This window comes from Acipenser ruthenus, chromosome 6 (genome assembly GCF_902713425.1).
Source record: "Acipenser ruthenus chromosome 6, fAciRut3.2 maternal haplotype, whole genome shotgun sequence".
Classification (NCBI taxonomy): domain Eukaryota; kingdom Metazoa; phylum Chordata; class Actinopteri; order Acipenseriformes; family Acipenseridae; genus Acipenser; species Acipenser ruthenus.
Window position 1 is genome coordinate 48,555,522 of NC_081194.1, and position 27,634 is coordinate 48,583,155.

Sequence of the window (27,634 nt, forward strand, 5' to 3'; positions counted from 1 at the left end):
TACAGTGTGGTAGCTTTCTGTAGTAGTCTGGATATATTTTAATATAATAAGATGTTAACTATCTCTACTTACTTTACTATAAAATACCTGTCTCTTCATACACAGAAACATGACAAGCAATGAATCCAGTCACATGTTCATTATTTTCATTTGCTATGATTCCAAAAGAATTCCATGCTTCTGATTCACCTCTCGAAATATTATCCACTACATAAACCCTGCTCTGTCTTTTGTTTCACCTCGTCCACAGACATTTTTAATACCAAGCAGACGTTATTAAAAGGGATCTTGCGACGTATCAAACAAGCGGCAATACAAACTGAGAACACTGCTTAGTCAGCTGACTCCTCCCTAATCGCCGCTTGCTTTAGTGCAGAAAATACATTAACCTTCTAATACGTTATTTAGGAATGGTTTACAGACATGTACCCTGACCCGAAAATTAAATTTCCTGACCTGAATCGCAAACCGTGAAAAGCGTTCACATTCCGACCCAAACCCGACCCGGCTAAATCGGTACAGCTAGAGGATATGATAATGTTAATAAAACGTAGTTCAATGGATCAAAACTGTGACAGATCTAAATACCGTTGGTACACAAAGGGCTCCTTTTTTAATGATTCAAACAATGGCAGTACTTAAATGTGCCACTATTTTAGATCAATTGGATTGACCCCATCAGCTAACGATCCTTTTATCTTGTGATTTGTCCATTTTAATTTCACATTGAGAAGGAATCCAATGAATAAATTGGTGGATCATGATATTTTGCACAAGGCTGATATTTTTTATTGCCCCACGTAGTTGAATAATTCATTTGGGGGGGGGTTCAAACCCCTAAAACCACCCCCCTAGCTACGCCATAGCTATGTCACTTCTAACATCTTTGTGATATTAATAACCAAAGATATATGTTTTTTGTAAGTGGTTGAAATGTTGGTGAATGTCAAGAAATGGCAATAAAAAGCACATGACAAAATGAAAGTGGTAGAATATTCTTGCTTTTTGGTATTTGTCACTAGCTATGTTTCCATCAACAAGACAAACAAATTTCTAGCGAACTTGCAAAAGTTTGCACAAAAATACGTGAAAATCTTATCGTACAAAAACAGGTTTCCATCAAACTGGTAGAACCAGTATGAAGTTATGCAAACCTCATTTACATAAACAAATGATCTTTGATAATCTGAAGAGTTGATACATTTTAAATCTAAGGATACAACAGTAACAATTAAGTTCCACAAAAGCTCCATATTAATGCTTCTTGGTCAGTGATTTTGTGGCCAGGTAATATTACAGGCCCCTGCCTTTACAAATCCTTCAAAGTCCTAGGGTTGATCTCCATTCGTTATCCCTATCAGTTACCAACAGTACCCTGTATGGGTGCTTCCACTAGGTTCTTACTAGAAAGGATATGAATCCCCCACAATGATTTAAAAAAATAAAAAACATTTTAGGACTCTCACAAATCATGTGTTCTGTTGTGTATATGATGGTGACTTGGCAACTGTAAGTTTTATCACAGAGAGAAAATATCAGCATTTAGCAATATGTAAATAGTAGATAACACTCTGCATTATGGCAATATAGTGTGAATCAGAATAAAGCCAAGCAATAAGTGACAAAAGACAAAATATTCCCTTACAGTTAAAAAAAAAAAAAACTTCCCCCAATACCTTATATCAAATTGGACATTTATTTTCAATGCCTCTTTGTGGTTACCTTTACATTTCAAGGTTTTATTGAGCAAACTTAATTGCTGGAGCCTGTGTAACCGGTGACCCACACTCCTCAAGCAAGCCGACAACCACTTCATGAAAGAGCCTGACTACTTTGTATGAGCAGGTTTTAATCTCATCCCACCAGCAGGAGTCAAAATCTGTAACGGCTGTGTATCACACAATAATGCCTGTTACACTGTGCCTCCCTTAACCTTTCCAATTGACTGCAGCTAGTCAACGAGAATCAGTACGCCAATGCAAAAGCATGGATGCTTAAATCAAGTATTTAATTGTTTTTTTCACCATCATTAAGCACAATACTACAGGATAATGGGTAAAGGCATTTAAAAATTGCAACATCAGGGTTTGTAATTATTTCTATACATCCCCACATACTGATGTGTAATATGTTTTTCTTTCTTTCTTTTTTGGAATTATAGTTGATTCTTAGGTCTTTCTATATCAGTTGTTATAGCAGTTGGTGAGAATGACTTTCAGCTCCATTACTCACCTTTTAATGTCACTTGTGAAAGAACACTGACCCAATATCTTAAGTGTTATATTCCAGGCATGATTCAAATACAATGTAGGCATCTGGTGTATTGCTGTGGCCATATTAAATATCCACATGGCGAATTTAAATGTATTAAATATGCTTATTATATCTTTCTCTGCGGCATGGGCATACAACAGAGTTTTTTTTTTTTTTATAGAGCTGTCCTAAACAGATGACTTAGGAACCATAGTGTGTGGAAAACCTATGTCTTCTCAAGCATTAAATAGCCCACTCATATGGCAGCTGTTTTTATAAGAATCTGCAATACTTAAATACAATATTATTTTACGCTTATTGTGATTCTTGTATAAACATTCCTGTTTCCAAATATTAAGATAACTAGGACTATGACAGTTAACCCAATCAGTGTACTGTAGCATTTAAATTAGCATTAATGGCAGTTATTTTGCACAATGCATTGCTTGAAATTAATGGCGACCATGCGACTGGTGCCCTTCTCAATTTCCGCAGTGCCCATCAAAATGTATGGCTATTCATGGCAAGTATGGCCCTTTCCGCTACAGCAACTAGTGATGCCTGTACACACCAAATTAGGAAGTGTCTGCATCCAAACAATAACACGATTACCAGATTTGCGTGCTTAAATTGCATCAGCGGGGTGGGGGTTAACGACAACAACAAAAACCACAACTGTTACAGAGTTGCTGTCAGTATTTTAATAGAATACACATGGATGGCCCCTAGGTTAACAAACTTCTTTATTGGTTCCTGCTGCTTTCTTGACTTGCTCCATGAGTGATGCTTACAATGTACGTAACAATACCCCGGGGACCCCGATAATGTTTATGTGACAGGACCTTTACTCAGGACCTCTGTGGCCCGTCTGACATTAAATAGATCACGTTACTACATCTCCTCACCCCTTAGTCCCAAAGTCTCGATCTAGATCTGAACCTGTAACTGAAAGTGAAATAACCAACAACTGTTAACCAACTTAACAAACTCTACAACTTATTGCAATTCAGTGTAAACCCTAAACTAGGAGCATGGAGATAGAATGCCAGGGTTAACGCTCACCTTTGAATGTGAGAGGCTGCAAGCTGTGGGATGCCTTTGCTCTCATTGAATAGACCTAATAAAGGCATGTGGTCTGTAATTATGGTCAAATGTTTACCATAAAGGTACTGGTGACATTTTTTAAGCCCAAAGATGACTTCCAGGCCTTCTTTTTCAAGCTGGGACCCCCTCTCTATTGTCGTCAGTGAGCGAGACACATATCCAATGGGTCTTTCTGAGCCATCCATCAGTCTGTGTGACAAGACGGCCCCCACTCCATATGGTGAAGCATTACAGGAAAAATACAAATCCTTGGCCGTGTCAAAATGAACCAACAACTGGTCTGAATGGAGGCATGCTTTGGATTTCTGGAATGCTGTTTCCTCTTGTCTGCCCCACTTCCATGCAGTTTCATTACGTAGCAAATTATGGAGTGGTTCTAGAATGGTAGATACATTTGGTAGAAATTTATAGTAATAGTTAATCATGCCTAGATATGCTCTTAATTGTGTCTGATTTGATAGCTACAATTTTGTCCACAACAGGATGATCAATTTTTTTTTCAATTCTGTATCCAAGGTAAACTACTTCAGGTGCTAGAAAACAGTGTCTGTTCAAACGCAAATCTGCTGTCGACAGTCTATGTAAAACCTTTTCAAGGTTATCCATATGACTTGCATCATCCTTCCCCGTAATTAGGATGTCATCAATACGAACCACCAACTGCGGAATGCCTTGCAACAGGTTTTCCATTGTACGCTGGAAAATGCTTGGGGCCGAAGAGACTCCATAAGGCAGCCTAGTATATTGATACAGGCCCTTGTGAGTACTAATTGTGGTGAATATTCTTGAACCTTCAGAACTGAGTGGGCAGCACCAATTGTCCCTGTTGTAAAACAAGATAAAGTTCTGGGCCAATCTAGTTTTGTCCGATTGGACGCGGGCGAATGTGGAAAAAAAGTGGTAACTTCGGGTTTCAGCCAAAGGCCCTTGGCAAAACTAGATTGACCCGGGCAAAACTAAACTCGCCAGACCACTGGGTTTTGCCCTTAACATATATATATATATATATATATATATATATATATATATATATATATATATTGCTGTCTAAAAATTTATTGAATTGAAAGCCATTTTGGCCTTGCCTTTTTTTTTTTTCAAAGTTTTTTCAAAGTACAACTCTTGCATCATCATTTTGTAAAAGTTGCAGATGAGATATCACATTGCTACAAATACCAATTAAAAGACCACTGCAATAATCAATATAAATGCATTCATCAATCGCTCAGCATCCTATCTGGAAAAAATACTGCTTAATCTGGCAATGTTTCTTAAATAAAAAAATAATTTTTTATAACATTTTTAATCGCAGCTGCAAAATCCAAATTGCCAAGTGGCCAAGCAATTATTTTCCACTGTGGCCTATGTAAGCTTAAGAGCAATGCAAATTACGCAACACACAAACAAATAATAAGTCACAATCATGATAATGACGGTTGCAATGAGCACCGCCTTTGCATCAGGCTATTTAGTGGCCGTATTTACAGCCCAGAGATGAGGTGAGTTAGGAGTAGAGAGCAGTAGGCGCTGTATGAGATTTGTGGAGCACGAAAATCAAACCAAACAACAAAATATGTCAGAGGAAGGGCAGCAAAGAAAAGAAAAGAAATGTTTTCTGAGGAGCTGAGAGTCCTTACGGCTGAGGTCACTCAGCATGAAATTTAGTTATTTGGAAAAGCCTCAGCCAACATCAGTAATGCTACCAAAGACAAAAATATGGTCCTCTATAGTGGCGACATTAATGCTGTCGGTGCTACCAGGAGAACGGTCAACCAGGTGAAGAAAAAGTGGCAGGACCTGTGCCGGCGGCGAACAAAAGCGAAACTCGCAATGCAGCACAGGCATGCAGCAGAAACAGGAGGAGGGCCACCATCCACATCACAGTTGACACCACTGGAAAGGCAATCGGAGAGGACAATCCATCCCAAACAAAGTGACCCTGGGTTTGAATATGCAGGGTCGTCTTCTCCTCCGAAGGTTTTCCTGCCTGTCCTCAACAAGAGCCAAGCGTCGCCGCATCCGGAAGTGTACCACAGCAGCCATCCTGAGGCTGAAGTTGTGTGCCAACAATTGCCCAAGTGCAAGGCAAAATCCTTACATCTCATTATACTGTTTGTACCCACTTAGTATTCCAGATCCCCTCCCAATGCCATGCTCTTTTCTTCATTTGAATACATTTCAATATCATTTAAATGTGTTAATGATGGCAAAGTGCTAATTTGATAGCCGGTGAAGGACGGCAGATGAAAACCATACTTTACATACACTGCTAAAGTCCCACTTTACACCAGCTAAACACGTTTTTTGGGAGCAATATAGGTGTTTTGCAGCCGCAAATCACTTTGCACATATCCTTATATTGGCCCCACAGTATCATCAGAAGGAACACTGTATTTTTTTTTAAAAAATTACAATAAATAACCTAATTTAATGTCCAGTAAGTTTGGTGCAGTACAGAACTAGATAACAGGTGTAGTTCAGAATAGGAAATTATATTTTCAGTGTTTTGCTAAATATGAGGAAGAATATGACAAACACTGGAAAATATATGGAAAAAAATGTTTAGGCCACATTAATAAATATGGGACCATACAGTTTGAATGTCTCCATCCTAACTCCAAACCCTTGGGCTGCATCAGCAATTCCATATTATGCAAATAGAGGACATTAAATGAAATGAGTGGAACTGATCAACACATCAGTGAAATGACTTGGGTTATGGGCCTGGGCCTGTGAGTTTACATTTGAAAAGTTTAACAAGCCGTTCCATTTCTCCCAGAACCTATTAATAGTCAGGTTTATTGACGTACTTAAACTACATTGGTTGCATGGTAGGAAAGGTTTAATTTTATATGTACTAATTACTATTAAGAGAAAAATTATAATTTACAACCCAGGTCAGACTGAATGTTTAATGTAATGTACAAGAAAGAAAAAAAAATCACTCTCCAGTTAGTTATCACTATTGGGAAAATGCCTGCATTAAGACTGTAGTGTAAAAATGCAATGTTTCCATCGTCTATGAGACCGTGATAGCATTAACATGGGAATAACATGGTGTAAATACCAATTTTGTCTGCTCTTCCATGGTAATTAATGGAATAAGTATGTAATTACACAAAAATTACCTATAAAACTGTTAAAAAGCAGGGACCACTGGTAAATATCCAGTTAAAACAATGTAATAACATGCCCTGTAGTCTAAAGTGTTACCGATAAAGTTAAAATCTATTTGATATAAATCCTGCCAGTCGTTTCCATCAACAGAAGACTGAGATCAAACTGAGATCAAACTCTTTTGCTTGCTCTGATGTAGGCAAGTGGGTGTTAAACCTTGAACTGGGAAAGGTTGGTGCTTTAATTCTGCACATGAGAAGGGGAAAATGTATATCTGTTAAGGTTTCCTTTTTTATATATAAATGCTATTAATAATGTATACATGCTTCAAAAAAATCTGTATAAATATACTAATACATAAAACATGATTTATCAATCTTTAATATAAAGCATGATTTATAGAAATAAAACAACCTGGTGCATAAGTCAGAATAATTGATAATAAATATTTATAACATGATCTTTTATATGGATTTACCTAGAAAATAAGAGGCTATTAATCATTTGTAACCATTAATAAAGCATTTTAAAATTATGCCTTTACATGAAGTATTTAGAAACAAAAAAAAAACATTACTAAGGAATATATTTTTGTTATTTTTCATTTTATCAAAACATTTGAGTTGAATTAATTCCCTGGTGAATACTGAGAGGTTCTGTATCTGGGGCCAAAGATTGAAAAATAAGCAGACCGGTAATCAGAAATCTAGCTCAAGTGGATACAAGAACGATTCTTAAAAAAATGATTTTGCATTTGATACAGTATTTTTTTTTTTTTAAATTTTTTTTAGTGTAAACTAAACACAATCATGAAGGCTGCATAACTCATATAATTCATATTACAAAAAAAAAATGGCTTGAAATTGCAGGGTTATAGACAATTCCATGGCCAAACATGTGTAATGGAACCCAGCAAAATGATGTATTTTTTGTTTGTTAGTTTGATTTTTCTCCCTCATTATATACAAGCTGTTTGTTTTCTGAAAAAAAATAAAAACAACAATTTGCCATAATCACCTGGGTTCATGTCACTGTGTGTAATTTAAGACAATAGTTTATCTTTTGGAAGCCCGGTGGTATAGGTCAAAATAACAAAATATAAAAATAGTACATTGTGTTTAAACATACCCTCTTTGTTTTCCTTTTTTACTTTAATTTACTATATTATATATTAAAGAAGGTGGAAATTATATTTGTGTGTGTGTACAACACAGCATCCGAGAGAGGTCAGAATGTAATATAATACCCAAGTCTATTCAACACGTATCGATGTTGTGGCACATAGGTTGTGTAGGTTAACTTGTGTTCTTACAGATAACAGGGCTTGAAACCCAGCCCTCGGTTGCAGAACTTCCCTTGTTTAGGGATAATAACAAAAATGTTACATAGATTGTGTTAAGCAAAAAAATCCAGATCTAACAAAACCCCAATACATCACACCCACCCGCCCTCCAAAAACCACCACACACATGATAGAAATAACATTTTCTACGGTTAATGTGCATTTATTTCATTTATATTAAAAAGATTTCCCCATTCTACCATCGGTTATACCCATATGTCAAGTCAACAGCAACCACAAAACAGATAATTTGCAAAGTGAAACCTTGTGTACCGCAGACTGTCTCAATGTGCAGGATTGTTTTAACAATCAGGCCCCTGCTAAATCGTCTCTTAACTGGTCACAGAATGATTAAATCATACCTGAGTGTGTGTGTTTATTAAGAGCCGTTGCTTATGTTGTTACTGTACAACAGTTTATATAACATCAAACTCCTGGCTTCTGTTCATTTGAAAAATATACTGTACTTAATTTAAGGTATTTATGACACCCAGGACTGGGTGCAGGGCACAAATTATTATATTTCTGATATATAACAAGAGGTAGTCAAAACGTGTTTCTGTATGAGCTAAGTAGACATCATTTTATGATGTGAATGGCATCTGTAAATAGAAAATACTGACACATACAGGTCTATGATGTAACATGCAGGGGAAGTGCTGTATAACTACAGTATTATTAGGACAATTTAATTTACCTGTTAAATGAGCTTGTAATATCCATTTGCAGGAATACCATAATACTGCAATGCTGATTGTTGTAAAATAACCAATATTTTTTTTATTGATCCTTAGTTATTTTATTTTATTGTCATCACTCTTATGATTCAGTTAAACAGCGGAATTGATGGTTCCATAGAATTAATACAAGACAAACGATGATTGACAGGGTGGCACATTACTATGCAGGGGGAGAATGAGAGTTATGCATACTTGAATAGATGATAAATTTCAATCTTGTTTTTTGTCTTATGTTAATGTTTCCTTTAATACCAGTCTTGGACTTTACTGTGTCCAGGTTTTTATATATTTTATATATATATATATATATATATATATATATATACTGTATATAGTTTAAACTAGTTCTCAGTATATAGATTACCCTGATTATGTCTGTCCCTTTTTTTAGGCTAGAATCCTATTAAAATCTCCAAAATAACTTCAAAGTCTCTAACTGTCTATATTTTTGTTGCATACAAGGGAGCTTAAATGCTTTATGTTCCAGAAGTATTGATTCTCTGGTGAGATAATATACTGGGAAAGGAAAGCAAAACCTACAATGTGTTTTGGAGAGTAATATTGTATATGCAGTCACAGCGTGGTAGATAACGAGTTATATGCCTAATGATTAAGGCAATGTTGGACAACTGGAAAATCTTCTCTTTATATACAGTTATACCACTTGTATACTTTAAATTATTTGGCAAAGGATAGACCAATACAAGTTGGGTAGAGTATATAACCAACAGTAAATTGCCACTTGTTCATGTTAAATGTTATGGTTATTAACAGGGCTGACTGAAATTTGGAATATGGTTTATGTTGTATGTTGGAAATAAATATTAACCTTTAGATATCTTTATTGTCTCAAACAGATATCATCCATACGGTGGGTCCCATAGCGCGAGGCCATGTTGGAAAGACTCAAAACGAACTTCTAGCAAACTGCTATGAAAACTCTTTGAAGCTACTTTTGGAGAATGGCTTGAGATCTGTGGTAAGTACATTTTCTGGATCACCATGGTAACCATATTTAATCCCATACTTCACAGGTGAAATCTCCAATGACTTTTTTTAAAGGCTGTCATCCACTCTCTCCTTTGAAAGAAGCATAAGAAAATAATGAACTTATATGCAAGACACTTTATTGTTGTTACTTTCAAAATGCTTCCACTTTTGTTTACTAAGTTAACATTTAGAGGGTAGTTCAAGGGAGTCTGCAAACAATGCATTCAGTAATTACTTAAAAATTATTTATTTATGTAGTCAGCACTAGGTGGCCTGCTAGACAGATTATCTGCTCTTCAGTTTAAAATCACCAGAATTAGTTTGAGGGGTCACCAGTACGGACCAGATGAGCATGTTTCCCACACCCTGCTTAACAGTTCAAGGAATGCAAATTGGGCCAATAAGGGCCAATCATTTTGTAATTGTGGAAAAGAACATTGACTGTTCTACACTTTAATACTGTATGTACATGAATAGTTAGTTTTGAGGTACAGCTTCCTTCTTGGTGATCCAAAATTATTTGTACCACACGTCTAATAAGCATCTAAAAAACATACATTTTTAAAGTTGTTGTAGCTATTGAAACAATTACATACATCTTGCCAGTTCCATTTTATATATAGGTCTCACATGTGTGTCTTTGAAAGAAACACATGTAACATGCTATCTAGTACTTTCACTTTTTATCTATTTAGACTTTTGTGTATCTAAATACAGCGACCCTAAATGTCTAAACCTTATTTCTGATCTTATTGTACTGTATGGGGACTGTTTAATTGAACCAATTAATCCTCCTTCCAAGGTAATTATTTCATAGTGCCTATTTAACCTGGAATGGCCTTGCAAGACAGGAATATACCGCTGGTATAGATTCATCTACACAGGGCTCTTCAGCAGAATTTAACAAAATGCATAGCATGCATACAGAAAGAAATCAGAATTGTGGAGGTTCATGCAAGGTCTGCCATATTTGCTGACATTCAAGTTAGTGATTCATTACCTGAACACTTCTTGCATCACTCTATCAATTACGGGTTTCTCTCGTCTGTGAAAAGGCAGGATTGTAAGTCTAGGCTGATTTGAATGGAGGTGAAAAAAATGGAATCGCTTCAGTGATGAGAGCTTGAATGGGTTTGTTATCTTGCTTTAGCATATGACTCAAAAAAAAAGAGAGAGAGAAGGGAGGGGGGGTGCTAAGCAAGCAAGGGTGTCAGAGAATCAGCACAAACCTGAAGACATCACGTCTTGACTTCACTTTTGGCAGTTCAGTAGGTTTCTTTTAATTATCTTTGAGTTAATTATCCCAGATAACTGAAGCTTAATGCAACATTAAATTTACAGTGGGGTCTGTCTTTTTAATTAATTGTTTTGATGGATTTTGGTGCTCATGAAAGGTGCTTGAATTGTAGCACTATAAATTGCATTTCTTTCTATTTCACAGTGCAGGGATACTGTCCTGGCAGGAGCACACTCTCAGGGGAGTGAGGGCAGAGTGCAGTCACTATGCCCATCCAATACTTGACTTTTTGAAACTGCTTACAAAGTATGCCCCATGCCAACTGTGCCTACTTGTGTGTTGAGGTTATGTGATGAAGTTGGGACCTATGCCAGCTTCAATCCGACTTCCAGTTTAAAGGCCCGTGCTTTAATGTACTGTCCTACTGAGTTAGTTGGAATGCATGCACAAGCGGTTTCACAAAAACTTCCCCAAGGTTACATAAAAAGTCAATGGCTGAGCTGTCTTTGCCTTGCCTTTTAGTCCTCCCCTACAAACATACTGGGCCCTGCATAAAGTTTGTGTGTGTTTCCTTTCAGTGTGCCTCAAAACATATTTTGAACATACCTTTTAACCCTCAACACTCTATTACACAGATATCCTCAATACAATATCCAGAAATTTTACAATGTACACAGTTTCTGGGGAGAGCCAAGTTATCAACATCTATTGAGGTACCAGTTTTGGCAGTCACATTTGCATAAACCCATTTACAAGGTTAAGAAAGAACACATTTATGTAGTAAATTGATAAAAGAATTGCACAACAAAATTTGGTTTTGAATGGAGGGAACAGGCAACCAATGACCCAACTGGCCGGGGTTTATTGTTTGAGGGTGTAGTGTGTCTTTAGAGTAATAAAAAAGGTTGTCAGGTAATTCCCTGCCATATTAGAGGTACAAACTAGTTGGAGGGAAACAGCCATTTGGCAGCTGCCCTGGGATTGAGGATTGAGGACCATTGGCCGTGAGGAAGCTCAAAGCTAGTCCAATTCTGACAGGAGCTGTTTTAGGAAAGAGTAGAAGCATTACTTTCTAATGGGGATTCAAAGGTATTACAAGGGGATGAAAGTCTGAACACTGTAACACCAAACAAAAATCACACCAGTATAAAAGATTAAACAGGGCAATGCGTAAACTAATCCCCAGACTCTAAAATAGAAATCACACTTCAGTGTCACTGACCTTGCAACTTAAACATATGTTAGGAACATATTGCATGTGTACAGTATATTCCCTTCTGAAATGTGGCTTACAAGGATGGGAGGGAGGATAAACATTGGCACCGGTAATGAAATGCACTTAGTGAATACCCTGTTGGTTAGATTTCCCTTTATCAAACAAACCTATTGTAGGGCATGAATAGTAGATGTGTTGTGGGGGAGGAAATGTCATTATACTTGTTATTTGATATGTTTACATTTCTAGAGAAAGGAAACACTTTGTTACAGGTAAAACTTAAAAAGAGAGAAAGAAAAGCATTTCTAAGTAAACCACAGATCACTTGTTAAAGCTCTTGCTGCATTCCACTCAAAGTGATGTCAATGCATTTAATTTGTTGTGGGCATCAGGTAATGATGGCAAACTAAGATTAAATACATTTTCTACATTCTCTTTGCCTTTGTTGTCAGTAAAAGGCAGGTACATGAAAAACCTTTATAATGAAAATGTGAGCTATGTCATTGTAATTATTAGAAATGAGTACAAATAATTGCTGGTTTTAATTTCAGGTTGGAGACTGGAATAATATGTGACAACTGGGCTAACAACTGTTTGTACCTTATTCCGCCATACTTTGAAGAGCAAAAGCTTTAATGGCTTGAGACTTTCTAACTCATAATGCATGCTAAAACACAGAATCATATATAGTTAATAATGGTTTACTATATATCTTAAAATGTGTGCAGAATCCCTGATTGTTTTTTTTTTTTGTGTGTGTGTGTCCTGATTCTCTGGGGCAGGAGCAGGGTTAATAGCCTGCTGCCTGACCAGGTACTCTAAAATCTGAGCTATCTGGCTCTTTGGGTCAGATATGTCTCTTGCCTGCCTTGAGTGCTTTGAAGGCCTGGAGCCACTCAGGCTCTCCTTCAAGGAGCAGTATGAGGTCCTGCCCCAGCTCCGCCACTGGCACCTGCACCGGGACTGATCCCGCCTTTGATGGTGATCAATCCGGTTCCCTTAAAGCAGGATGAGACAATGAGTGAGGAGAATCAGGACGCGATCTCCATCGATGCATCCTGGGATGGGGAATCTATCGAAGACACAGCCAGTTCATCGGAGTTGACCATAGAGGTCTCGCCTGTGAACTCTGCTAGACTCCTGCGCAGTACTCTCTCCCTAGAGTTTGCGCAAATAGGGCAGAACGTCCTGACTTCTAATGCAGAAAAGGCGTGCTTCCTGCCCAAGCACCGGACGCACAATATGTGCTTGTCCTGTGGGGGAAGGTTTGACCTGCAGGAAGTACAGGGGTGAAAGCCCGACATAGCTGCTAGGCACCGCAGCTCTAGGGCACTGAATGCACCATTGTAATAGGTGCAGGGCTTTTAGACACTGCAGGTGTCGAGGCACTGAGGCTCTGTGGCCCTGGGAGGTGCTAATGCAACGAGGCACTGATGTACTGGGGTACCGAGGTACCAATGTACCAAGGGACCTAAAGCCACCTATGCACAGAGTGTGGGTATCGAGTAGCGCGGCTCTGTGGAACTGGCACGGAGCTTAAAGCGCCAAAGACGTCAAGGCATGGGAGCTTTCGGTCACCGAGGCAATGGGGCATTGGGGCACCGAGGGCACCAAAGGTACTGAGGCCATCGATGCAGGGGAGCTCCTGACCGCCGAGGGCGCTTGCTAACCGGCAAGGGCATCAAGGCACCGAGGTGTCAAGGCTGTAGGTCACCGAGGCGCCGAAGCACTGAGGCACTGACGCCCCGGAGCACCGAGGCACCAAGGCCACCAATGCAGGGGCACTCTTGACTGCCGAAGCACAGAGGTGTCAAGGCTGTAGGTCACCAAGGATACGAAGCACCGATGCACCAAGGCACTGGGGTCACCAAAAGATACCCAGGCCACCGATGCAGGGCAGCTGTTGATCGGCGAGGGCGTCGAAGCATTGAGGCTGTAGGTCACCGAGGCTCCGAAGCACTGGGGCACCAAGCACCAACAGTACTGAGTTGTGTGTCTAGTCTGGGCTGTTTGCAGTCACACAACAGGTGCAGTGGGGGGGTGGCACAGCCTACAGATGTGGAGCAAAAAAAGACAAAGAGCAACAAAAAAGGCAAGAGACTTTTTTTTTTAACCTACACACCGCCTTTTTGGGTGAGTGGTTAGAATGAACGTGGAGTCTACTCAACAGTAGGACAAGGTAATGGCAGGCCTTAATGGAGGAAGCACCTGATTGAGTTGTTGTCTTTTTTATTTTTTTAAACTGTAAGGCAGTATACAAATGCACAGACACTCGACAGCAAGCTGTAGAGTAAGGCTGCTTTTTTTTCTGCGAACAGAAAATCAATAGTAATAGACAACCTCTAGGGGCAAACTGAGCTGAGCGCAGCGAGTGTGCGGGCCGAGGTCGCCCAGAGTACTCGACGCAATAGCGGGCACAGCAGAAGCCAGGTCCCGCTGGAGGATATGTCTCTTTTTTTTTTTATATATATTTTTCGAACCTGCCAGGCAAAGGAAAAATAGAAAAACACAGGCAGCAAGCTGCAAGGTTAGTGAAGCAGACTACAGTTGCTAGGCGAAGTAGGTTGTTGAAATAATATTTTTTATATTTTTTATTCAACTGCTGAGTTTCTGATTCCGGGGAAGTGGCAAGCTGACTTCCAGCAATCCAATTGCAAGGGAACTCCAGAAAACTCATCGAGAAAGAGCTCTTTTAAAAGAGTCAATCACATGACTGGAAAAGGTTACTATATACCTACCTTACTTACCTGGTTGTAAGAAGCAAAGAGAACGAGATCTCTGCACAGTGACTAATTAATCCCTCAGCGGGCAGGACCGAGGACGTCACTCCACGGAGGGGCCTATCGGCTGCTTTGATATAAAATGTTCAATGAATACCTGACCTGTGGCAGGCATATCCCAAAAGTAGTGGTTGTTAGTCGTCTTCGAATTGAAAGGGAAATCTTGTACTCGCCTATTGCAGTCTTGACCTTTCTGCTCACTCCTATCTCCAGACTATTATTTCTCCCTACACCACCTCTCACCCCCTCCTGTAATGTGGTATTTTGTAATGTGGTACTTTGTATCAGGGATTCGAAATGGTACCAGAACTGGAACGATAAATGAAAAAAAAAAACAAAAAAAACAACATCATATAATTAATTAGACCAGTTATCTATACACTCACCAAAATACACAAATCATTAAACAACCCCCCTGGACGCCCTATAGTTGTGGGTATGGGATCATTGACTGAAACACTATCAACATCTATATTTTGTTTCTCTACCTGCATATCTTAGAGACACGACTGATTTGTTCAATAAATTAGAACTTCTTGAGAATATTCAACAGGGTGATATATTGGTAACGTTAGATGTTACTAGTCTTAATATAAATATCCCACATGAAAAAGAATTACAAGCATTGGAGTATTTTTTCAGTAAAAGAGATTTTGCTACCCAACCGCCTACTGATTTTCTCTTGGACATGGCTACTTTAGTTTTACAGAAGAATTATTTTTTATTATTGAAGAATAAATACTATTTACAAATACAAGGTACTGCTATAGGTTCCACTGTGCACCGAATTATGCAAATTTATTCATGGTTAAATTTGAACAAGATAGTATATACACCAATAACCCTTTTGTTGATAAAATTAAATATTGGGGCAGATATATTGATGACATTTTAATGATTTGAATAGGTACAGAAGATGAACGTTTTTTTTATTTTAAAATATATTAATAACTAGATTGAATCTTTGAAATTCACAGTAACTATTAGTAAAAAGAATGTTTTTTTTTGGATTTAACTATTTCCAAGAGGGATACTAAGTTATCAACTATGGCATTTGTGAAAACAACAGATAAGAATCATATACTAAGAGCAGACGGCTTTCATCCTGTTCATTGTAAAAAGGGTCTTCCTGTGAGTCAGTTATACAGAATGAAGAGAATGTGTGAATCTGATAATGACTAAATTCAGGGTCCAAGGTTATCTAGAAAATTGGCTTTTAAAAGCTAGGGTAAGAGCGGATATTTTGAATAGAAAATCTATTTTAGTTACTAAAATCTAAACAAAAAGATAAAAAAGATTTATCTCAGTTTTTGTTTCCACTTATACAGTACATAGTGAAAATATTAAGACAATCATTATGAAACATTGGAATATTTTGTCGTCGGATTCCTGATTGGGTCCATTGTGCGACAGTCCGCCGTTATTTTCGTACAAAAGGTGCCAGAATTTAACAGATAAATTGGTCAGATCAGATCATATATTCTCCCGAAACCATTTTTTCAATCGAAACCAGAATTTTATAGATGTTGGCAATGTGCATAGTATAGTAATATGATACAGGCTAATACATTTTCGCACCCTAGAACGGGTAATGTATTTTCGACAAAGAGTAGGATTACATGTACATCAACACATGTCGTATATCTTTTTAAAATGTCCTTGTAGTTGGGGCTATGTAGGTAAAACAGGCAGACAACTATAAACTAGAATTAGTGAGCACAAAGTGCAATTAGGCGTAAAGACGAAACATCTTCCATTTCAAGACACTTTCAAACACATCTCCATCCGATTTCCAGTTTGCAATGTATAGGGATTGAAAATGTGCCACTGGGACGTAGAGGAGGTGATTTCGATAACACACTGAAAAGAGAAATGTTTTGGATAGATAAATTGGATACTTTATCCCCTTTGGGTCTCAATGAGGAAATTGATTGGTCGATGTTTTTGAAATAATTAAATAGCAATGTATCGTCAAGGGGGAAAGAGATGGTTTGCCTTGACGATGCATTAATTAGATACATAATGTCAGTGATTGTTCTAATTATGAATTGTATACTCTGTTCTTTACATTAATTGTTGTTTTTAATTGGTAATTATGTAGTGATTTAAATCACCTATGTAATGCAAGAACATAAGAACATAAGAAAGTTTACAAACGAGAGGAGGCCATTCAGCCCATCTTGCTCGTTTGGTTGTTAGTAGCTTATTGATCCCAGAATTTCATCAAGCAGCTTCTTGAAGGATCCCAGTGTGTCAGCTTCAACAACATTACTGGGGAGTTGGTTCCAGACCCTCACAATTCTCTGTGTAAAAAAGTGCCTCCTATTTTCTGTTCTTCCACTCCTAACAACAAGAGAAAATTGCTAAATGAAAAAAACTGGTGGACAGTGATTCTGTGACTTAACAGAAAATGAATTACAAAACATACTACAAAAGAAAGATGCTCCAAACACTAAAATGGTGATTAAAACGTCACTGTCACTGTTTTCTGACTTTCTGTAATTCAAACAATTTCAACTTGACGATGTAAACAAATATGACAGCCAGGATCTAAATTGCATTATGCAGCAGTCAGCAAGCCAGATGGACAGCTGTACGCCAAAAAAAAACTTTGATGCATGCTGTATCAGCTATATTTGGACAAAATATATAAAGTCATATTTACTATCCAACCTTGACTCGCTTATATTCTTGAATGATTCATATGTTAAATCTGGGAAGACTATTGTTACCTCCAGGCTTCAGGCATTGTAGTCCCCTGTCGGTAACAGTAGTCTTCCCTTGGGGCAATAAATTTCTACTATAGCCCTCCTCTCCAGTTCATATTTACTATATATATATATATATATATATATATATATATATATATATATATATAATATAGTACTGTGCAAAAGTTTTAGGCAGGTGTGAAAAAATGCTGTAAAGTAAGAATGCTTTCGAAAATAGACATGTTAATAGTTTATATTTATCAATTAACAAAATGCAATGTGAGTGAACAGAAGAAAAATCTACATCAAATCAATATTTGGTGTGACCACCCTTTGCCTTCAAAACAGCATCAATTCTTCTAGGTACACTTGCACACAGTTTTTGAAGGAACTCTGCAGGTAGGTTGGCCCAAACATCTTGGAGAACTAACCACAGTTGTTCTGTGGATTTAGGCAGCCTCAGTTGCTTCTCTCTCTTCATGTAATCCCAGACAGACTCAATGATGTTGAGATCAGGGCTCTGTGGGGGCCATACCATCACTTCCAGGACTCCTTGTTCTTCTTTACGCTGAAGGTAGTTCTTAATGACTTTCGCTGTATGTTTGGGGTCATTGTCATGCTGCAGAATTTGGGGCCAATCAGATGCCTCCCTGATGGTATTGCATGATGGATAAGTATCTGCCTGAACTTCTCAGCATTGAGGAGACCATTAATTCTGACCAAATCCCCAACTCCATTTGCAGAAATGCAGCCCCAAACTTGCAAGGAACCTCCACCATGCTTCACTGTTGCCTGCAGACACTCATTCGTGTACCGCTCTCCAGCCCTTCGGCGAACAAACTGCCTTCTGCTACAGCCAAATATTTCAAATTTTGACTCATCAGTCCAGAGCACCTGCTGCCATTTTTCTGCACCCCAGTTCCTGTGTTTTCGTGCATAGTTGAGTCGCTTGGCCTTGTTTCCACGTCGGAGGTATGGCTTTTTGGCCGCAAGTCTTCCATGAAGGCAACTTCTGACCATACTTCTCCGGACAGTAGATGGGTGTACCAGGGTCCCACTGTTTTCTGCCAATTCTGAGCTGATGGCACTGCTGGACATCTTCCGATTGCGAAGGGAAGTAAGCATGATGTGTCTTTCATCTGCTGCAGTAAGTTTTCTTGGCCGACCACTGCGTCTATGGTCCTCAACATTGCCCGTTTCTTTGTGCTTCTTCAAAAGAGCTTGGACAGCACATCTGGAAACCCCTGTCTGCCTTGAAATTTCTGCCTGGGAGAGACCTTGCTGATGCAGTATAACTACCTTGTGTCTTGTTGCTGTGCTCAGTCTTGCCATGGTGTATGACTTTTGACAGTAAACTGTCTTCAGCAACCTCACCTTGTTAGCTGAGTTTGGCTGTTCCTCAACCAGTTTTATTCCTCCTACACAGCTGTTTCTGTTTCAGTTAATGATTGTGTTTCAACCTACATATTGAATTGATGATCATTAGCACCTGTTTGGTATAATTGTTTAATCATACACCTGACTATATGCCTACAAAATCCCTGACTTTGTGCAAGTGTACCTAGAAGAATTGATGCTGTTTTGAATGCAAAGGGTGGTCACACCAAATATGGATTTGATTTAGATTTTTCTTCTGTTCACTCACTTTGCATTTAGTTAATTGGTAAATATAATCTATTAACATGTCTATTTTTGAAAGCATTCTTACTTTACAGCATTTTTTCACACCTGCCTAAAACTTTTGCACAGTACTGTATATATATGAGTGTACAGAGGAAATATTTGCACCATGTTTTAAATAAAAGTTAAGTTAAACTGTTTATGCTACAAAACATGTAATAACAGACAACAGCACCCAAAAATATGCCTCAGTCATGTGTTTATCATGTAGCAACAGCAGTCTTATTTTCCTTTCACACAAAATAGTGCTAATTGCATTTTGGTGTTAAACCCTTGATATCTGGGACTGGTGAGATATGCTAAAAAGGTATCACCCCCCCCCCCCCCCCCCCCCCCCCCCTTAATTCATTATATGCACTTGCAGTATTATTGCACCACAATGTATACATCAGTTACATTCATTGATATGGCATTATTTTCAGACCCGAGTAAAAGCCTGACTGGCTGTATTTAAATTGTTGTAATAATACAGAGCTCTCTTCCCTGCCAGTGTAGGGAAGATGAATTTCAGCTGACTGTTACATTAACTTAAGCTGTGACACATTAAGTGGTCAAATTTCTGGAAGCTTCATAAATGAAACATTCCTTCTCTTATGTCCCATTTGGAAATAGTGTGTCCAGTTGGGAAACTCAATACTCAGCAGTCTCCCAAGTATAGAGAGTGAAGAAATAAATATTCAATGCATCATTTTCTAGAAGCGCATTTTAAAATAAGTCAATGCTAATTATATCATGACCACAGGCACACTTACAAGGGAAATAAATAAACACGTACAAGCCATTGATGAAGCAACATTTAGGGACCAGCACATGTTTCACATTTTTTAATATATGGGGAGGTACCGGCCATTTTATTTTCCCGTCTTTTCATTCTGAAAATAAAGCATTTAATTCAGATGCCCTTATACTAAATACATTACTTGGCAAATAACATATTATCTAACGTGATGTGAAACAGGCTACATCTGTAATATAATATGGCATCCCATACCCCAAACAGAACATAAAATACATACTAAAGAAGTTAGCAATAAAATATAAAAAATATATTGGCTACAGTTGCTTTGAACTGAAGACTGTGGCGATCATGTTATTATTATTATTATTATTTTTTTGGCTATAGACAATTTATTTAAAATAGCTATGTGTGCACAAGAAAACAGCATCTCGTACAATAAATAAATTAATATACAGAACAAATGTGCTGCTAGTCATACAACTGACATTCAGTCATTACTTTTAAATCCAATTGCTCAAAGGTGACCATGTCTGACAAGTCAGAGTCTAATAGATTATTCATTTAACCACAAGTGACTGTGTCTGCTCAAGTGCAAAACAAGTTAATATCATCAAAGAGGCTATTTTCTCTTCTTTATCTCTTGTCTCGAGTAGAAGGGTAATGCATGATGAAACCGAGACTGGGAGAAGGTCTCTGATGAAGTTCTCACTCCTCAGGTCAGCCTCTTATCTTAATGGCTGGCGGTGTCACTGTAAGGCTACAGGCTTGAGTTACAGCAGCTCCAGGCCACAACTGATCATAATTAAGTACTTTACTTTGTTAGAATCATTTGTAAACATCCTTGTGGTATCAGGCACCTAATCACATAGCAGAAAAAGGAAAAATGGAACCCTGAAACCAGGAAGTATTGGCTGTTTGATGTCAACACCATATTCTGCCCCCCCCCCCAACTCAATAGTGCACTTTGTTCACCATTTAGTTAAACAATTACTTGGCTATAGCTTTGCAATTACAGTAGGTTGGGCCTTTTTTTCACCCCTTTAGACTCCAAGGATTCTGCCAATGCTGTTTTCAAATAGACTTAAAAACAAAGAAAATTTCTACCAAGTTATATTTATTTATAAGAGAACAAGCAGTGCATTTCTATACATAGTACTTTAACTGTTTATCCAAAATATGAAGATCATAAGAACATAAGAAAATGTATTAACGAAAGGAAGCCATTCGGCCTATCAGTGCTTGTCTGGTTCCTACTAGTAACTGATTCCTCTCCATTCTAACTGTGTCCTCTGGCCCTGGTTCTACTCTGTAAAAAAAAAAAAAAAAAAAAAAACAATTTCAATAATGCCCACCAGGGGTTGTGTCATCTGTTGAGATGTTTTATACCCCCCAAAAAAACATTATCTTATACCATGCACAAATTTGCAGCTACAATAGATTTAAAGAAATATTTCAAAGCTAAAATCAGTGCTTTTATGTGGCTTCAAGTAACCAGATTTCTCTATAATTATAGCCCACACAATCAGATCAGACGACAACAATTCAGAATTTCCATGGCAAATGGATTTCAAAATAGGATTGTGTTGCCAGTTTACATTGAGTATTTGTTGTATGTTTTTGCTTCTGGCTATTGCAGCATTTATTAAGTTGCTACTGAAGGCAATGCATTTGGAGTTGGGAATACTATTAATGATTTTCCATATTCAGAGTTTAGTAATGTAAGATATCACCCTTACACCTGAAGATAACTGCTGCTGTCTGGTAATCAGATTCCTGGGTGTAATATATATATATAATTTCAATTGTATTCATCATCGTTTTTTGCATGTTTTTGCTAATACACATTGGATTATATCAGAAACAGCGCTGCACAAAAGCCCAGTTTACTCCTTGTGCATACACTTTCCTGGCATTTTTGTGTCAAGTTTATAAAATGAAATACTGTAAGGAGACATTTTTAAGAGCAAGAAAATGAAAATACAAGAAAAATAAACACTTGCTGATATAACCCTCACAGAATTGTGTGCGCCTTCAGTGGGAGAAACAAAATAAAATAACACAATACAAAATATCCATTATACATGTTTATCTAAGAGTTTTAAATTGATCCTCCGTGAATATTGCATTCTAGGTTTTGTCCGTAATATCGCACATCGTGTTAGCCGTGCCTGCCCATTAACCTGTCCCTCAGTTTCCTGCATGCATACAATTAGTGTGAATAATGGGGGTTACATTTTTGTATTCTTTCAAAATATACATTATTTCAGCAGTTTACGAATAAAAACAATAGAAATCAAAATATAAATGAAATACTGACAAACAATAAATATAGAAACATTGTATGTTTTATTTGCTTTTGTATGCTTTAAGAAACAGAATATATAAAATAAAAATGGTTCAGAATAGGTTATTATCACACAAATAATATATGTCTTGAGTTATTCTGTGATAATGTATTCCAGCCCATATATTATTCTATGTATGTACTTAAACTGCTGTTGTCTCAGTTAAGATTTTAAATAAAGATCCCAGTTTTAGTGACGTCTGAATCTGGAGATGGTTTTAATTGGTGGCTCACTCTGCTGAAAGTGTTGGATTCTATCACTTTGCATTGGGTGCTGGTGCATAATATGGACATCTTACTGATTGCTTAGTAATGCGTTTTCCTCCTTGGAAGTAATTTTAGAAACCTCCATGCATATAATTTTCTTCTTTAAAATGTCTGTTACAGAGACAAGGCAGCACAAATCCAAATGCCAACCTTTCACTGTCCAGTACCGTCAACAATGTAGTCTGCCGAGGTATGCCACCTAATGGTTAACAGGGCACTAGGACCCTAATCATATACAGTGAATCTGACTTAATACCAGTCAATTCTCTTCTCCACGGGTGGAGCACTGTCTGTAACTGAACAACTTAAGTCTAACATGTGAAAGGACATTTTTTAAAATAAATATTAACAAATAAAAATATGTAAAACATACACAACAATCATTAATGTGATCAAATAAATACTTACATTTTGAACGTAATTCATATATAAAAATAAATCAAACGATTATAAAAAATAAATAAAAAAATCATAGAGCTCCTGCTGGGTTTCTGTGCTGTTTGTCATCCTGTGTGACACTCCTCATTGGTGTGCTGTAAGGTTGTTGTCCCCCAGCCCTTTCCCATGGTTATGTATTAATCTTTGCACTCAAAAAAAGAGCTTAGTGTATGTCAAGAAGCCACTCCAGACACTTTTCATGCTTCAGTTATTGCCACCTGCATGTCTGGATGGTTAATTAGACGGACAGTTTGAAAAGGTCATCTCTGCATTTTATATTGTTATTTATTGACTTGAAACATGAGCAACTTTACCCTAATTAGCTTAAATTATGGAGTTCTTCTGCTTAACTTAACAAGCAGAGAAAGGCTAATTGTCACTTTTTTTCCTTTTTCTTTTAAACTAATGTTCTTATGCTGCTAAATTGGATGCTATTTTATGTAACGTGACATAAGGTTAAATTACATTTTCTGTTCTTACCCTTGTACGAAATAGCAGTGTAATAGCAGTAAAATATCTGATGGCAATTAGAAGTGGTGGCTGGTAACCTAACAAACTAGAGGGGCTGAGCTATTAAAACCAACATTTATTTTCAGAATTTACTAATAGTGTGCTCAGTTAAAGGTGTGTTGTACATAATAACATCATGCATATTAAGTAAAAGCCTACTTTATTTGTAGAGGAACTGGCTTCTTCGTTTTTTGCAGATAAGCTCCTTTTCAATCGACAGTACACCAAGTGCGTTAAGTCTGTCTTGGGTCATTGTATTGTGCAGGAAATTCTTTATGTGTTTCAGTGTACTGAAACATCTCTCTTATTCCGCTGTTGTTACTTGGGAAGTAAGGGCGATCTCCGTCAGTTGAAAGGTTTCTGAAAAAGGGACCTGAAGGTTGTTCTCCTCCAGCACTCTAAGCAATATGAGCAAATGACATCAAGTGATTTACTTTGTCAAAGCATTCTTTTGCCTGCAGAATCATAGTGTTACATGCTTCCTTCGCTACATCAGCATTGCTTGATCAAATTATTTTCTTTGGTGGTTCAGTTTCGCTTGGGTTTTCAACTTCTTCTGCAGGAAGGTTTTCTTTCAGTGCTGTCACAAGTTTAGTGAATTTGTCCAGAGTGTTTAATTGTACTGCAGTCAAATTTTGCTTTTGTAAGATTTTGTAAAGAATGTCCACGTGAATGGCAGAATGAAGAAAACTTAAAATAAAAGAAAATCTTTATCTCCCAGAAGCTTTGCCAGTCCTTAAGATTGCTGAACTGATCCATCATCTCAACGGTCCGCTTTCTGAATTTTCTCAAAGCACTTGCGCAGAGCCTTTTGATTTTCATACACAGTGTTTACTGTTCTGCTTTTAAAGTTACACCGTGTTGCCCCAGAACTTGGAATCCAGAACTTGGAATCCGACTTTTGCACAAGTCGTCAAGAACAGCCGTTGGTTTAGGAGATGTTGAGAAAAACGTTGCAAAGGCTGAAAGATTTGCAAAGAAAACTGATTGGTTTGACAACTGAGCAGACTTGTTGCATAACAATATTTAGCTGGTGAGCATAACAATGGATAGTGTGCATATGGATAACTTTCTTTGACTCTTGCTTGGACACCATTTAACGCACCACTCATTACAGCTGTACCGTCGTATGTCTGTGCGACAAGTTTAGTATTTAAATTGTAAGGCTCCAGTTCTTGCTTGAGAAGAGTTGCTAATCCTTCAGCCGTTCGGTCGCAAACTTCCAAAAAACCGTGAAACCTCTCAACTTCAGAGCCCTCCGTGATATACCTCAGCACAATCATTAGTTGAGTTGTACATGACACATCTGTCGTTTCGTCGGGCTTGTACTAACACAAAGCTTGCATTTGAAACTTCAGTTTTGATTTTCTTCTTGTACACTTCCAGCACACAGTTGTCTGCTAACTGATTATCTAGTTGAGAAAACGCATATACCAAATCTAGAAACAATCCCTGACTTAAAGAAGACTCTCTCTCACCATGACCTCTCTCTCAGTGGCAACTCATGACTTCCACAGAACCTGATGCAGTCAATTATCCAGGAAAGAACACACCTATTCTTCTGTACAGGCTCATTATGCCTTTGCACGGAAATACGGTAACCTTCATCAATCTGAGTAGCAATATAAACGTTTCCAGTAATTTTCAGTTTAACACAGTTCCCGATATGAGAAGCACTATTCTCGTGTTTCTTATTGTTCCGGTTTTGGTCCAAGCCGTATCCTGTCCAAACAAGATGCAGGGAAACAAAACAACGTTTTTTTTTTCTTCACTCACCGTCAGCCAATCCTTCCAGTCAAACCATGACACACAAAAGCTTTGGTTTAGTTTCTTGTCATTTTGTGTAATTTTAATATCACTAAGTTGGTTTTCACCCAGCCTTTTAAGCTGTTCTTCTATTGACATAGAAAAAAGGCTTCTGATGCAAATTGTCAATGTAATTCATTGTACTCTACTAGCCGTTTACCCTCGTCCCTCACCGAATAACTGAGAAACTGGTGGGCTGAAGGGTTACATTGGTAGTTTCAGTAAATACTTGATAAATCTTGAGCTGTCGAAGATTAGCCCCATTTTATTCCCACCGTGCTTCGCGTGAACTGTAGGGAACCTGCAAGCCCCGGCTGATGAAGTGATGAACACATAGCAACTCGAACACAGCCGAGGGCTAATGAAATGGTCTGATAACGACACAAGTCAAGGAATGTCAACAACGTCCTAACGCAAGAGGGCACACCTTCACTGTAAATTTAAACAAGGGACTGAATTAAATTAACTGATGATAAGAGAAACTAATAATGAATATAAGTTAACATGTTGGAATAATATGTCCCTGGAGGGGCTTAGCCCTTTCAGCCCTTAATGACCAGCTGCCCCTGGCAATTAGTCATAGTAAGCTACTTTATATACAATCAAGTCAAAATAATATTGTATTTGAGAAGATAAGTCTTGAAACATTAACACCTCTATTTAACATATGCAGATCTTGACAATCATCTCTAATTAAGGATATGGCTTAAGAATAACACATTTTAAAGTTAGTAATAGCTGTAGCCTAGCCTCCCTAATGTGACAGCTTTTAGAATTTTTTCCTTTCAGTTGGAGTTTGCCTCTGTTGCATCAATTATCTTTTGAGTTAATTTCATGATTTTATTCCAAGAGATTCTTGCAGTTCAACTAAATTGAGGATTATTATATACATCTCTAAATTCACCATTCAAACAAACCCATCTGGTGAACTGTTTGAAGGAAATGTGGAGCCGTAGGTGGTTCTTCCAGGAAACATCCTTGTGGTATTTTAATTACTATGTTAAAACACCATGAAAGATGACACCTTTTCTGAAAGTAGTGATGAGACAATGTCACAGCAATTAGTTAATGTGAATTCGACTTTCTCGTCAATATTTAAAAAACCTTGAGGATAACACCTTGTAAGAAACATCTGGAAAGATATGGCAGCATCCTTAACACAATATAGGAGGTAACTACTGAGAGTTGAAAAGTTGGTCTCGAGACCAGTACTCCTGGAGTTTAATATCTTTTAAGTACACATCTTTGAGACAAACAGGTCAGGGTCATAAGTGTTTAACCCTTGCTGCCCTCTAAGAATAGTTTTGAAAAAGCAAGTAAAGTTGTTAATACTGTAGTTGTATCTCTGTGAAGGTGAAGATAAAAAATATATATATATAGTCAAATTAGTTACCATTATAAGGTGTAAGACACGTCAAATATGTTTAGGGCATACGTTAAAATGTGGTTTTACAGTCACTAAGCAACTCTTATACTAACCTGTAGTTGGTGTTAATAGAGGATATTTAATGATCGTTCATGGTATACATTTTTTATTCGCCACAGGAGGATGTCCCAGTTTATGTAAGGACATACTCCTAAGGCGAATAAAAAAATGTGTAACATGAACGATCATTCAGTAGTCTGTTTATACCACAAGTATATATTTTTAATAAATAGCAATAAAAAGTCTATTTTTTAATATGAAATCAATTAATTCATGGATTATTTTACTTGGCAGATCTTTACTTTATTTTTCAACAGAGTATGCTTCGAGGGAGATTCATTTCGAACCCTGTTTATGGGCTGCTTTGCGATCATCTCTTTAGATTTAACCTTGAGTTCAGTCTTTCAATTTTCAGCCTCTCTGTTGTTTCCTACCATTACCAGTGTTGATAAAGGGGCTACAGACTGTTTGAATAAGTGAGATGCAAGCAGATCGGTAACTGGCATTTATTGACTAAACTTGTTCACAAGAAAATCACGGTCAGAATCAAAACCATAGAAATCTGAAATTATTTCAGACATTTTAAAGGTGTTATGAAAGACGGATTGGTGGCAGTACAGTTTGAAATATCGAAGCTCCTGAAATTCAGAAGTACGCTAGATATACCCATGCTTGTGGTATAACCCTTTTTATCTGTTTCCTTGATCCCCAGCTTTGCCAGATTTAACTTCTTTATGTGCATGTTGTCATTGTAAAAAAAGTGCACTCTGTAAAAGTTCACACTGTTTATTTTAAGAGAGTAAACACAGTAAGCAGTTATAAGCAGATTTAACTGGAGGCTAAAATACACATTATGGTGTTTGTACAGTACACAAGTTACTTCATAACCTCACAGTTGATAAGGCACAAAACTGTTGGTGCATTTTAATTTTAT

The 27,634-nt window shown here is 37.6% G+C and overlaps 1 protein-coding gene across 4 annotated transcripts in view; it reads left to right on the forward strand.

The window, feature by feature from the left end:
* Nucleotides 1-27,634, forward strand: part of LOC117410630 (ADP-ribose glycohydrolase MACROD2-like) — a 759,575-nt gene that overhangs the window by 456,489 nt on the left and 275,452 nt on the right. For all 4 annotated transcript variants that reach the window (XM_034017313.3, XM_034017312.3, XM_034017315.3 and 1 more), the window contains exon 6: nt 9,414-9,535. In XM_034017313.3, the coding sequence (XP_033873204.2) occupies nt 9,414-9,535 (122 nt within the window). The remainder of the gene's footprint in view (nt 1-9,413; nt 9,536-27,634) is intronic.